At 50.0% G+C, this 15,127-nt stretch overlaps 1 protein-coding gene across 1 annotated transcript in view; it reads left to right on the top strand.

Moving 5' to 3' along the window:
- The window catches only part of KCNQ3 (potassium voltage-gated channel subfamily Q member 3), a 285,935-nt gene that overhangs the window by 220,593 nt on the left and 50,215 nt on the right, over positions 1–15,127 (top strand). Inside the window, exons 2-4 of the mRNA XM_060115789.1 lie at positions 7,440–7,530; positions 9,163–9,289; positions 13,266–13,438. Coding sequence (XP_059971772.1) covers positions 7,440–7,530; positions 9,163–9,289; positions 13,266–13,438 — 391 coding nt within the window. The remainder of the gene's footprint in view (positions 1–7,439; positions 7,531–9,162; positions 9,290–13,265; positions 13,439–15,127) is intronic.

Raw genomic sequence — 15,127 nt, 5'->3', positions numbered from 1 at the left:
AAACAGTCTCGTAGGTGGTAAGTGACAGAGTTGAGATCTGAACTCCTGAACCCAAGTCTGTGCTTCTCTGAAAGCTCCTCCAGGCCCTCCTGCCGGGGCGGGCTGGAGGCCTGAACCCACAACAACTTCCTTTACAGGCCTTTTGGATCTTGTAACCCACTCATTTCACAGATGTATACACTGAGGCCTGGGAAGAGGAAAAAGCTTCTCCAAGTGCCTACAATGAGTACACAACAGAGCTAGAAGTAGAACTCAGGTGTGTGTAGCTTCTTCAGAATCGCTTGGGCTGGGCACTGAGATTCTAAGAGGTCTTGGGGCTGACTCAGAGGGAATAAGAAAGCCCCTGACACACAGTGGGTGCTTTACCTCTGGGGAATTTCCATGGGGGATCGGTAGGATCCTGATGTGGTCTGAAGGCTTGTAGCTTCTGCTGGCGAGCAAGGGTCAGGGTGGTAGCTGAAGATCAGGACATGTGGGCTAGCTGTGACCTCAGCACACCTGCCCTGTCAGAGGGGTCAGTTCTGCTGCGCCTGGCTAGGGAGCATGATTCTACACATGCCCATTTAATGGCACATGGATGGGAGGGTGTAAGGAGGAGAGTCCAGTGGTCAGCCGCCACCTTCCTCCCTCAGTCTAGGACCTTTGGTGAGCTGCAGGTACTCGAAAGATGCCTACCAGGACCCAGGAACCAGCCGCGGTCTCAGGGAACTACCTGGAAATGGAATTGAGCTTTTCTCCCCCAAACTGGAGTCCAGAGGAGAGGGGAAGCTGAACTGTGAGCCTCAGCCCTCCCACTCTCTGGCTGGCTCCAACCTGGCCCCGTTCCCTGCAGAGTCTCACCCAAGTCTCCGTGACCGCTCTCAGCACAGGGTCCGGTCCCAGCAGCACTGCTCCCTTCCTTCCTTTGGTGACCCCGCTGCCTGAGCCTGGAAGCTGTATTCCTCATCTGTAAAATGGGGGCACAGATATAACGGTGACAATGCCCCTGGCTGGCGTTGCTGCTGTCTGGGGTAAAAGAGAAAATGATGTGCTAAGAAAACAACCAAGTAAATGCTGGAGTTTTCATCCTCTTGGGCTTACTTTGAATGAAGCCTGGGAGAGGATATTTGGCTGTGAAGCCTTGTCCTGATTTCCAGCAGGTCCGGCTTTGTTCCTGTCAGGGGATGCCCAGCTCGGGTGAGAAGAGGTGGGTAGGAGGAGATGGTGTCTGGCTTAAGGGTATGTCAAGACCCTTGCCCTTAACTGGCCTCATTGGCAAAGACAGCCAGGACCCTGCAGACAGAAGGACAGCTGTTGACTCTCCCTAAGACTTCAGCAAGTACCAGGAAGGGGGTCGGGGGAAGTGCTAGGTGAGGAGGAGAGGGGAGAGGAAAAGAAATCAGGGGAGGGAGGGCAGTGAGAGAAGAGTGGGGTGAAGGAGACAGCCAGGGTTACAGAGAAGGAAGCCACAGTGACAGAGGAAGTAACAGAATAATTGATGAGACATGGGGAGAGAGAGACAAAACAAGATGAGAAGGGAAGACCCTGGCTAGCCACACCTCTCTGGCTTCCAGCTGTGAGACTGATAATTTGGTCCTCCTGTCTGAGATCAAGTTCATATCTTAAGAATAAACTGAACTATGCAAGAGACCAAAGGGTGTTTCCCCTTCTCGGGTGAAAGAGGGCTTCCCTGCTGCTTTTCGCTTTATAAATTAATAATTGTTTTCAAATCCCAGCAAGTAAATTCCCCAGGTTGCCGGTGCTTTTAATTCCTGGAGATGCCAGGAGGTGCCACGTTCCGCCAGGTGTTTGCTGCCCTCTCCTGGCTGAAGCCCGGTTCTGCGTGCCCCCTGAAGATGGGAACCGCAGTGAAACTGCGTTTTGGTGACAGGTTAAGGATGAGTTATCCCCTCACCTGGCTCTAAAATCACAATTGGAGCTGAAAGGGACTTAGGTCTCTAGCCCCAACCTCTCGCCTAAGCTTTAGCCTTGAATTTCGGCCAGCCTGCTGAATATTTCCCCTTGGACCTCAAACGGTAGGTGCGCAGTGGAGCTTATCTTTGCTGTTGTCCTGGCCCCGGGGCACATACTCTTGAAGTCTGTGAACACCGCATGGTCCACTCTGTCACCCACCAACCCCTGTGAGCCTCCAGATGCTCCTCCTGCCCAGCCTACACATCCCAGTGGTCGCAAGTCCCGCTGAAACTTTGGAAGGATTCTGTCTCATGGAACCCCTGTCATCTCTGCAGGTCAGTTCATGACAACAGCTTCCTGACTGCTGTCCTGTCAGACAGCAGTCTTTCCTTAGACATAGGTGATACAGGTGTGGATACTGATGATGATATAGATATAGGTAGAGATGACATGGATGTGGATATCGATGATATAGATACAGATATAGATGACATGGATGTGGATCTTGATGATGCTATAGATACAGATAAAGATGATACAGATGTGGATATCAATGATATAGATACAGATATAGATTACATGGATGTGGATCTTGATGATGCTATAGATACAGATAAAGATGATATGGATGTGGATATCAATAATATAGATACAGATATAGATGACATGGATGTGGATATCAATGATATAGATACAGATATAGATGACATGGATGTGGATCTTGATGATGCTATAGATACAGATAAAGATGATACGGATGTGGATATTGATGATGATATAGATACAAATAAAGATGATATGGATGTGGATATCGATGATATAGCTATAGATCTAGCAGATACAGATGTGCATATTGATGATATAGATACAGATATAGATGTCATGGATGTGGATCTTGATGATGATATAGATACAGATATAGATGACATGGATGTGGATCTTGATGATGATATAGATACAAATAAAGATGATATGGATGTGGATATCGATGATATAGCTATAGATCTCGCAGATATAGATGTGGATCTTGATGATATAGATACAGATATAGATGACATGGATGTGGATCTTGATGGTGATATAGATACAGATAAAGATGATATGGATGTGGATATAGAAATAGATAAAGATGATACAGATATGGATATGGCTATACCTACAGATGTAGTAGATACAGATCTTCTGCAGAATAAAGTCCAAACTCTCACTTGGCCAACAAAACTGTTCTTACCCTACTCTGACTTGTCCCTCCAGGCCCATCCTATATCCCTTGCCTTCTATTGCAACCACAGGGCAACTGCTCATCTCTGAAATTGTTTTTACCCGTTCTCTAAACACATATGGGTTCTTCCTAAGTGCCAGGCTTTGGGATAGTCACTGGGATACAGAGAGGAACATGATAGTCCACCCTTAAGGGGTGGAGCCTCATAGACCAAACACACAAGTGCAGCCCAGACATCATCTGAAGAATGGGGGGTGAGGTGGGGCTCTGTAAAAACTGGATGCACTTGGTACAGATTCCCATCCACACTCTTAGCTTTCTGTTGCTGTGTAAGAAATTGCCACTAACTTAGTGGCTTATAGCAACACATGTGAATTGTCTCACAGTTTCCATGGGTTAGAAGCCTGGGCATGTCTTAACTGGGTCCTCCTCTTGGGGTCTCACAAAGCAGCAGTCAAGGGGTGGGCTGGGCTGTACTCCTTTCTGGAGCTTGGGAGTCCTCCAAACTCACCTGACTGTTGGTCCTTGTGGTTGTAGGACTGAAGTCCCACTTTCATGCTGGTTGTCAGGTTTCATGCAGGGCTGCTTTCAGGTCCTAGAAGCCACCACAGTTTCTGGCCTTGTGACCCTCACAGACCCTTCCCAACATGGCAGCTCACTTCAAGACCAGCAGGTGATTCTTGCTCCATTCAGCTAAGATGGAGTCATCTCTTATCTAAAGTAACATAATCACAGACGAATCTATCCCATTGCCTTTGCCACATAATGAAACCTAATCAAGGGAATGACATCCCATCACCTCCGCCATAGTCTCTTGTTAGAACCAAGTCGAAAGTTCAGCCTGCGCTCAAGTATGAGGATTATACAAGGGCATGGCTCGTTTGGGGTCACGTTATGGCATGATCACCATGAACATACCTCGTAGACTCTTCCCAAGATTCACATACATTTCAAGTACAGGAGTGTGGGTCAAGTCCCAGAATCTGGCTAAGGACTCTTGTTCCTCCTGAATTAGTTTTGCTGTGGGACATCAAGCTTTCCCTTCTCACCACACATATCCCTACCCAGGCCACAGGCTCTAGCTCCATGTTCAGTGCCCAGTAAAGAAAAAACCACTCCATAAGGCCATGGCTGATGATTGGCTTTGCAGGACCACGAACCTGTCATTTTAGCCAGTCTTGTTCCTAACACCCCTTCAGCATGTGGCCATACCCTCTCCTCTTTGTCATTCCCGGCCCTCAAGACCAACCCCCGTCTCCAATTTCTGGCTACTTTTTCTTACTGAGAGGTTCAGCAGTCTTGTGCCTTTAGGGTTGCAACTTCCACCTCAACTGGATCAGTAAAATGTTTCACTAGGCAAAGGCAGTTCCCGCCCTAGGATGAATTCTCAAGTTGGGTGTTAAGATAGTGTGCTTTACTTATGACCCAATGCACACAAATGATTACAAAATGATAATGGGTTAGGATCAGTACTGGAATAGAAATGCCTTAGGGTGCTCTGTGATCTTGAGGGAGGGATCACATGAGGAAACCTACAGGCAGCAGCTGGGAGGCTCTGGAGGCAAAGCCATGACCGGCACCGTCAAGGTATCAGCAGGAAGACTAAAGGGCCTGTGTTGGGAGTGGGCAGGGAAGGGGAGAGTCTAGACAGACACCAGTAGGGTAAGAGAATCTGAGGAAGTGCTGTGAATCAGTAGGGCCTGCCTGGGGTGGGAGAGCAAGAAGAGATGAGGCTGTGAGGAGGGAAAAGCCAGATCATAGAAGGCTCACACCCCTTGCTAAAGGAGAAGATTGAATGGGATTTTGTGTCCACAATGCCTAAGGGTCCATACTCCAGGTCAACACATAAAATGGGCAATGACCTGGATAAACTGAAACATATGGTCAACCCTAGCTAAGCCTCAGATATCTTTCTAACCCTTTGGCCACAGCCTCTGGGATGCTTCCAGTGTTGTATTCCCAAAGCATGTGGTGGACACTCAGATCATAACCTCAACCACACTCTCGTGTGATTATTTGTGCTCTGTTTCCCTCACTGGACTAGGAGAAATGACGGCTAGGTTTTATTCATGTTTGTACCCTTAAAGCCACCTCTCTGCCTAGGACAGAAGAGGCATTGATATTAAATCACAACAAAATAATAGCTAACATTTAATGAAGGCTAAGTATCTGTCAGGCATTCTTCTAAGCCCATGACATGGATTATATCATTGAAAAACTGAGAACACTAGCACTTTTCTTGGATTCATTTTACATATGAGAAAATCAGGATGCATAGAGGTTGTGTAACTTGCCTAAGATGACACAGCAGGAGAGGAGGAAGAGGATTCTAATCTAGATCTTATCTCCAGAGACTTTGAATGAACAAAGTCAAGTCTTGAGAGAACAAGAGTATGGATTTGTAGAATCGTCTAAGAGCACGTTTCCCAGAGCCTGTCCAGCCAGTGATGCGTGTGTGTCTGGGCGAGCACCAGGCATCATTTGCTTGATCTTAAACAGTGGAGCGAATGACTCTCCATCCATTATCTCCTGTGGTCCTTGCAATAACTGTGCTCTCTAGGCAGGTTCGTTATTCTCGTTCTATGGATGTGATCACTGGGGTTCCCAGAATCCGTGAGCTTCTCAAGATCACATACCAGAGCCTGTTTCTAGTCCGTATCTTTGGACTCCAAACTGTATGGTCTTTTTACTGACAACACAGTTGTCCTGATGGTAATGATTCCTTCTGATGAATTTCTTCATTGCTAAAATGGGAATGATCATATCTACCTTGGGAGGCGGTTGTGAGGATAAATGAGCTGATAGATGTAGTAACTGCTCCCTAAAGAGTGGTGGGGGGTGTTGGCGTTGTTACAGTTGTCAATGTCATCATCCTCATCGTCATCATCACCTGAGAAGATTTGGGATGAAGAGTAGGCAGATTCCAGCTATGGATCAGGAGTCATGAATTTAAATAAAATGGCCAAACACAGAAGGGAGTTGAAAATCTTGTTTGGGTTCATAGGCAGGGTTGGAAACGTGGATTCAGGTCTGCAGATCAGCAGCACTGTTGATCAGAAAATGTGATCAGAGAGGATCACCAAGGGCCGGAGCCAGGACTCTGGTCCAATCCAGGACCAGGAGCAGACATTTCCAAACCTCCTTACATCATGGTCCTTACCATCACACCATGAGATCGCTTCCTGTTTGTCTGAACTCTGGGCTCAGGAGGACGGATCCAGCTTATTCATCATTGAATTTCAGCTCTGTGTCCCCCAGTGCCTGCCATATAAATATTGGATGGATGGATGGATGGATGAATGTACAAGTGGGTACCCACTTACACAAACCAAAAAAGCTTGGATTGGAACCTAGCAGGGCACAGAGCCAGATTACATAGAGCAGGAGAGCTTGGAGTATGTGACCAAGCCTGCTGCATGGACCCTCTCTCGTAATTTCCCTCTTACACACGCAGGGAACCTGGTGCTGACCACTGAACCAAAGACTCTCCACCAAGAGCGAGGGAGAACCCTTTTTCTTTGCTGAAACGGTGAAGCGTGCACACACACACACACACACACACTGTCCCTCCACCACCACCATCACCCCCCTCACACACACGGAGTTTATAAATGTAATAATCTTAAAGGATTGTTTGCAGTTAGCTTCTGCCTGAGGCAGGGGCATGTACCAGATGAGTTCTCAGTGACTTTTCAATGAGCAGCATTGTGCATCACGGTGGCTTCTGTTCTTTCTAGCATGAAGCACACTTGGTAATTTCAAAAATGATTCTGAAGGCCCCCAATTGAAAGAGGTTGTTTCCTTTAGTAACTATTGACTGTAAAAAAATAATAATAATATGAAGATATGGTGACAGATGCCATCACCGAATTTATCAATCATTGGATGAATTTGTCTTTATTCTAAGAATGTTTTCATATATGTGAAAAACATAGACCTATATGTGCAGGACACATTGTTAACATATTCATATTCCTGTTGATTTACCAAAGCTTGCGGTAACTTTGGGTTTTCAAGGCATCTGCAGCCCTCCAGGGCTGGGGCCCGATGATCTAATTCAAATTCTCACTGTTTCCACTAACTAGCTGGTAAAGTAAAAGTTATGCACATTGCTTCACCTCTCCCAGCCCTGTTTTCTTTAACTGGAGCAGTCATTCCTACCTGCCTTTCAGGTGTGTTTTGAGGTTAAACGGGGTAACGGATAAAGCACACACCTATGTCTAACGGATGCTGTAGCTTCATCCTGTCTGACACCTTCCCAGTCTTGCCTCGGCACAATCCAAGACTAGACGCTTCCTTAGTTTCCTTCTTCCTTCCCCTCTAGGTTCCTGATTGTCCTTGGGTGCTTGATTCTGGCCGTCCTGACCACCTTCAGGGAGTACGAGACTGTTTCCGGAGACTGGCTTCTGCTGCTGGTGAGATGGCGTGTGCACCGTGCTGCTGTGCTGCGGGGGTGGATGCTCTGGTGGGACCGCCAACGATGAAGACACGGAGGCCCTTGGGTGTAATTCTGCCCAACCGGTTTTGGTTTCCTGGAGTCTCTGGCCAAGTCCAGGCCCAGGAGAAAGCATTGGTGGATCAGTTGATGAGGTCTGCTGGGGGCACAGGTGGAGCAGGGAATGGCTGGCCTGTGTTATTCCAGATTAGAGATAAGGGGACATAAACAGGGTCAAAGCAAACACCGATATTCACTGGTTAAATGATAAAATACAGCTTCCCAACTCTCTGACAGTAACACAAAGGCCTGTTTCGGTCCCAGCCCTTCCTCTCCTTTTCCTCCCTAAACCCTGAGGATCTCTTCCTTCAAGGCCAAGCAACAAATCCCACTTCTGCATGAGCACTCCAGGGCCTCCCTTCTGGGCCTCTGCCTGTTTTTACTCTCCAGTCTGTATCCCGTGGTGTAACAGAGAGAGCGTGCAGTTAGAATTCTCGGGCAAGTTACCTAACACCCCGACTCAGTCTCCTCCCATCCTCACCTAAAATATGTAGCAATGTACGGTGAGGGGCACACGCTGATAGGCTGGGTGCAGCCTCCACACCCGGCCAGGAGGAGGCTCCCAGGAAGAGCTGGATCCTTCTGCAGCCCTGGACAGCACAGGCCAGCTGACCTTTTGAATGACCATGCCTTCCTGGATTAGGATCAGCCCGCCTCTCTAGGGTGAGGCCCCACCCTCTGCACAGGGAAGGGCTGCCAGCCCCCAATCAGGGTTTACGAAATAGCAGAACCTTTGCCTCCCACTGAGCTAACCACATGTCCGTGGTGCCGGAATCAGCAGGTTCCTTCCAAGGGCAGGTGTTGACAGTCTACAGGGCAGGTCTGAAGCTAAGACCTGAGCAGATGACTCCTGGGAAGCCATCCAGTTCCAGGAACTAAGTTTCGAGGATTGCTGCAACTCCCCAAGGGCCCCAGGGAGGTCACCAAGCAGTGGAGGCAAAGGTGTCTCCATCTGATCCACAAAGGAGGCTCAGGAGGGAAGATGCAAACCCGCTGTCCCAGGAGACGCCATAGCATGGTCCTGACGGGCTCAGAGCCTGATCACCTGCCTGGGATTCCTTCTTTGCCACTTTTGGCCTTGAGACATTTGTTCAGCCACTCCTTGCCTGGCCTTGGTTTTTCAAAATACAAGATGAGGGTCATATTATAAAATACTTCCCGTGGTGCCTGGCCCAGGAGCTGTGCTCAGTAACCATTGGCCATGGTTAGCAATACCAGGGACCAGACACTGGCTGGGCAATATCATTGATTCCTCTCCTTCCAACCCAACTGAACTTCTTGGGGGCTTTTAGTACATTAAAGGGATTTTTTTTTTTAATGATCCATTAGAACAAAAACGTAGAAAAATGGCTTAATGTTAGAGACAGTTAGCACATCAGAGTAAGACAGGAACTGCCCCAAACTGAATGGAGGTGATCAGCCTGTCCTACCCCCTCTACCACCGAACTAGCAACAACAGAAATCCAGCTCTTCAGAACTTCCGGACAGAAATCGCTAGTTCTGGACCACTGGGTCCCGGTTAATGTGTCTCTCCACATGTTCTTCAACGCAGGAAACATTTGCTATTTTCATCTTCGGAGCCGAGTTTGCTTTGAGGATCTGGGCTGCTGGGTGTTGCTGCCGATACAAAGGCTGGCGGGGACGACTGAAGTTTGCCAGGAAGCCCTTGTGCATGTTGGGTAAGCCCTGACCCCGAGCCCGGGGGTGCCTCATCCCCTTCTTTTGGTGCATTATTTCTCTGAGGCAATTTTAAGCAGACGCTGTTCTTCTGGGAAACCATGCAGCATCTTGGGGGCCCGCCCCGCCTCTGACCCTCCCTTCAATCCTCCAGCAGGTGGAATTCCTGCCCCCCGTGGCTTCTCTTTATGATGAGTCCGCAGGGCAGGAATTCTTAAGGCTGGTGGGGGACACTCTCGGCATTTGGATCGTGAAGGAGCCACAGCTCATTGCAGGATGTGAAGCAGCCCCAGTCCCTGGACTAGTAGCACCCCAGTCACTGTGACAGCCAAAAGTGCCCGTGCTGTTCCAGACTGGCCATGGTGGGGATGGGAGGCGTGACACCATTGCTGGTTGAGAATGACCTCTGTAGGGCCGCAGAGGTAATTCTTCCATTCTAACACCCAGCCGGGAAGAATCTAGCACCTGTGACCCCCTCGCCACCATAATGCTGTGTCCTGACCCACCTTGCTTTGGGGAGGTGTCATGGAGACCCCTCCATCCAGATGTAGGCATTTTGATAGCAAAGAAGGTGGAAGCTCTCCCACACACCTATTGGTGCACCCCACCATGTTCCCATCTGAAGATCCTACTAAAATCATACAGGACGTAACCTACCTGCAGTGATGGTTAGGAGTCTTGGAGCTTCGACTTCCTAGGGATGGTTAAAGTCAGAGGATCATAGAATGTCAGGGCTGGAAGGGACCTTCAAAAGCGTTTGGTTGAAGATGCCCTCCTGTCTGATGCTCCAGCCCCCTTTGCAGCAGCCCTTAAGTGGTCTCCCAGACTCTACTTACATACCTCCAGTCACGGAGCGCTCACCATCTCTCGAGGGTATTCATTCCATCTTAACTCCTCTGACTCTCTTCAGATATTTGAGTTCAGCCATCCTATTCCTCCTCTCCACTCCAGCAGTCTCCTTTCATTGGGAGGAATGTGCTTAGCGGCTTCAACTCCATCTTATAACCCATCTTCTTAGCATCATAGACCGTCTCCTCTGAGCTGCTGCTTATTCCTCACTCCCCTTTTAAAAAGTGACCTGCCGCGACTGGACGCAGCCCTGTGGGTACGAATGACCCAGCCAGGGAGGAAGAGCTGGACCCCTCCTCTGTCCTAGGTGCCAAGTTCTCTCTGTGCCTCCTGGGGCTGTGTTGCCGCGTTTGCAGGTTGCCTCACACAAAGGACAGGTACCACCCTCACTGTCGGCTGAAGCCTCTCTTCCTTCTTCCCATTTGCTGCTGAGGTTGGAAATCTGAGGATTTTGTTTATTGCTTAGAATTTTGAATGCAAGGAGGGTGGGTGTGTGTACGCACGCGTGCACACGTGCAATTTTGGAGCACTTTGTAGTTATTGGGTTTTTTTCACATTTTTCTTCTCTCTTCCTTTGTCCTCTTTCCATGTCTATCTACCGTGTCTTAGTCCTTTACAGCTGCTGTAACAGTATACCACAGACAGGGTAGCTTATAAACAACAGAAATTTATTTCTCACAGTTCTGGAGGCTGGACATCTGAGATTGGGGTGCCAGCATGGCCGGGTTCTGGTGAGAGTCCACTTCCTAGTTGCTAGACAGCTGTCTTCTTGCTGTGTCCTCACATGATGGAAGGGGTGAGGGAGCATGCTGGGGTCTCTTTCATAAGAGTACTAATGTCATGCATGGGGGATCCACCCTCATGACCTAATCACCTCCCAAAGGCCCAACCTCCCAATGCCATTACACGGGAGGTTAGGACTCAACATATGAATTTGAAAGAACCCAAACATTCAGTCCATGGCAGCCCCCAACTCTCCTTCCCCTTCCTCTTTCCTGTCTTTCTTTCAAGTCTTAAGCTGACTTCTTTTTGGGGTGACCTATCCAGTGTGTGTGTGTGTGTGTGTGTGTGTGTGTGTGTTGGCAGGGGGTGAGGGAGATGACTTTGTGATCGACGGTGCCCAAATTCAGAGGTTCCTGCCAAGTTAGAGGATGTCGTAGCATATGGATCCCGGGCCCCTCCAGAACAGGGGCGTTCCCCATGGAACTGTTTCCACTATTCCAGGATTGTACCGGAGCTCCAGATCACGTTCCCCTGCCGGCCTTCCTGGAGAGACGAGGCTGGGCCTCAGCATCCACCATCCCTGCTGGCTTCTTTCCTGATGTTGCTGCATTTTCTGTTCTACTCCTCTCAACTTCTCCCATAACGTGGCCCCTGTGGGAAATGTTGCTTTTCTCTGTGTGTCTGACAAGAGGCTGGTTATCACGTCCACACATATCATGGCCTCCTTACTCAAAGCAGCCTCAAACCCTGCCATTTTGGGTGTGGATGGGTCCCTCTGGGCCAGAATTTGCTGTCCTGTCAGAGTGTCATAGACTTAAGTCACATTTACCCTACACCTAGGTTTTGTTTTCTCTTTCACAAATGTGATAAATGGGTATCTTTGCACAGATAGACTGAGAAGCCTGGCCAAGGATATAGACATATTGGTATCCAGGTGTCTGAGCCCTACTTTTTCCCAAAGCGTAGGCACACCTGGGAGATACTTTGACGTGGTGGAAGGGGTGCCAGCTTTTTTGGCAGACGTACCTGGTGTAGATCAAGGAGCCTAATCCAAGCTGGGTGGCAGCACAAACAAAGATGTAGAGGTGTGAGAGGACACTGTGGGCTCAGCAAACCACACATGCTTCTAGAAGGTTCCCAAGGGCCGGGTCACAGAGGATTTTCAGAAGTTTGGACTTTGCCCAGTGGATAAACATTCCTACAATGTGTTCCTTGGAATCCTGATGCTCTTGCAAAAAAAACAAAAAAACAAAAACAAAACAAACAAGCAAAAACAGTTCAGACAGGTCAAAATCTTTTGAGAAAGGCTGGACTTCATTGGTAAAACTGAGAGCCACAGGTCATATTAGCATATTAAAGGCTCTGAGAAGTCCTGCAGTAGCAAAACCTGTTTAATTGAATTTTTTTCAGATTTACTTGATCATGGGATCCTTTTTACTTGCTTAGCCCCCTGCAGTACAGTGGGGAGATAACAGATCCGGGAGCTGTGGGGAGGGCATTGAAGGGAATAAGAAAGAGACCAGGGCCCTCTTTCTTCCATCCTCAGCCATTTAACTTCAGGAGCCAGCTTGGCCCTTTCAGAAGTGCCCCATCCCCTCGGCCTCTGCTTCCAGTCACAGCTCTGGTAGACGTTTCTAGGTCACCTCCTGACAGCAGCATCCCACTTCTGGGGTGGGCCCCATGTTTTCCCACAGTCTACCCCAGGGCCTTCTCTGAAGCTGAGGGAGGTCACAGGCAGTGGAGCTCGCGAGTGTGGGGACGTTACGACCCCCTCAGCCAGCAGGGAACAGGATCCGGTGGACAGCTGGCCCAGCTCCCATCTTTCAGAGGGACAACGGTGGGAGGTGTTCTGCCTACAGCCCAGAGGCTCCAGCAGCGGCCTTGACAACACCCCTTGCACTGGCCTTTGCCCTGCCCGCCTCTCCCCTCACTTCTGCTTCCTGAGATCATTTCTCATTAAATCACCCACAGCCTCGTCCCTGTCTCAGGGGCTGTTTGCAGGGGAAACCCACAGTAAAGCAGCATCTGAGCTTCAGGCTTCACCTCCACCACCTGGGCAACCCAGATCCCTTCTCGGCCAGAGAGGGACCCCCGAGTGCCACCCCTGGAGGGCCTTGGAGCATCACTTCCCTAGGATTTAGAGTAAGCGTTGGAGTCCAGCAGGCCTCCTGCCTCCAATCCCAAGTCGGCCACATCCGGCCGCGTGGCCCTAGGAGGGCATTCACACTCAGAGCTCCTGTTTCCTCACCTGTCACAGGAGAACACGAGTCATGCGCGGTCCATGTCACGATTTAACACAGCAGCGTTCAGCGCGTGTTCGTCCGCCGCCGACTGCCTGCGACGGCCCCCGTGCCTTGGCCTGACCTCTTTTCCCCTCTCCCCTGCCACCCTCTGTCCTCTCTCCAGACATCTTCGTGCTGATCGCTTCTGTGCCGGTGGTTGCCGTGGGAAACCAGGGCAATGTCCTGGCCACATCCCTGCGGAGCCTGCGCTTCCTGCAGATACTGCGGATGCTTCGCATGGATCGGAGGGGCGGCACCTGGAAGCTCCTGGGCTCGGCCATCTGCGCCCACAGCAAAGTAAGTGTCACTGCGAAGGGGACAGACCGCGCTGGCTTCCTGCCCACCTAGGCCCATCCGTGGCATCTCCTCCCTGACAGCATCCCCAGAGGGTGGTTGTCCTGTCCACTGATGATGATGATGATAAAGATGGGGGGAGGAGCAGCAGCAGGAAGGAGAAGCACACACAGGTGTGCTGCAGCCAGCAGACGCAGGTAGACCTGGGCTCAGGTCTCAGCCCTAGCAAATGCAAACAACTTTGGCCAAGTCACTCAACACTCTTTTTTTTTTTTTTTTTTGCGGTACACGGGCCTCTGTTGTGGCCTCTCCCAATGTGGAGCACAGGCTCCGGACGCGCAGGCTCAACGGCCATGGCTCACGGGCCCAGCCGCTCCGCGGCATGTGGGATCCTTCCGGACCGGGGCACAAACCCGTGTCCCCTGCATCGGCAGGTGGACTCTCAACCACTGCGCCACCAGGGAAGCCCCACTCAACCCTCTTTGACCTCAGTTTTTCCTCATTCCTAAAGCAGGGATGATAATGCCTGTACCTCTGGATTGTTGAGAGGATGAAATGAGCTAATGCAAACCAGCATGGGATGGGAGGGAAGGGTTCTGGAATCGACAGACTGGTTTGAATCCAGACTCTATTGATGTGACTTTGGAGATTTCCTGTAACCCCTCTGGGTCTTCTTTCCTGCCATGTATAAAATGGAAATGATAATGCGTTCACCTCAGGGTGAAAAGCACTTAGAATACACCCAGTTCATTGATGTGGTTCAGTTGCTATTTTTATTATGTAGCCAGAAGCATGGTGCCTAGAACTTAGTGTTTGATACAGATGAGCTCGCCCCAGGGGTCAGGCACTGTTCTCACCCCATTTCAGTGCTAAAGAAGCAGATCTGGAAAGACGAAGTGAGCTGCCCACCATCACAGACCCAGGCCGTCTGGCTTCAGAGCCTGTGTTCAGCGATTTGCTGCTGGTCGTGGTGGCTCTTGCCTCTCCAAGGGAGATGAGAAGCTAGGATGAGTGGGACTGGGCCTGATCTCTCCCAGAGTCCCACGTGCTTGAGCAGGTGTGGAAACCCAGGCAGGCAGAATCCAGCGTGCCTGGAGCTGTCTCTGTCATGCTCCCTGTGTTTCTTTCCTATGGTTAGCCCAAACCTTTGGTAGCACTTTGTGTTAACATCCCTGCTTCAGCTGGACCCTGGAGAAATGAAGGAAAAAACTCTGAGTGGCAGGAAAAACCTCGCACTCCAAGGCCAGTTCAGGAGAAATCGGAGTGAAGGAGCCCTGGGATGGGTGTTCTTCAGGGGATAAAGCCAAAGCTACCTTTGTCACTACAAAAGCATCTTCTTGTGCCAGGCTTGGTGGGTACAATGTGCACGGTTGGTGCCCTGGCCAGGCTACCTTTACCGGGAGGATGTGCTCAGCCCTCAGCTGCTATGAGAGTTAGCTGCTCATATTCCCAGCTGTCCCCTTCTCTGGAGACATCCAGGAGCGCTGCCTTGCCCAGGAGCTTATATTGTTCTCATCTTCCTTCCCCCACATCGGGGAAGCACACAGCCAGTGACTGACTGACACAATTACATTTCTTGCGTTGGGACCAGCCCTATGGTGCAGTTCACACTCCAGAGCTCCCCGTGGGATCAGGGTGAAGGAGGCTCCAGCAGAGAACCCATCCTTGCTGAGCTCTTTCTCCTGCCCTGTC

The sequence above is a fragment of the Mesoplodon densirostris genome, chromosome 13, assembly GCF_025265405.1.
Source record: "Mesoplodon densirostris isolate mMesDen1 chromosome 13, mMesDen1 primary haplotype, whole genome shotgun sequence".
Lineage (NCBI taxonomy): Eukaryota > Metazoa > Chordata > Mammalia > Artiodactyla > Ziphiidae > Mesoplodon > Mesoplodon densirostris.
Note: the sequence above shows the minus strand (reverse complement) of the source record. Positions and strands in the feature narration are given on the sequence as shown.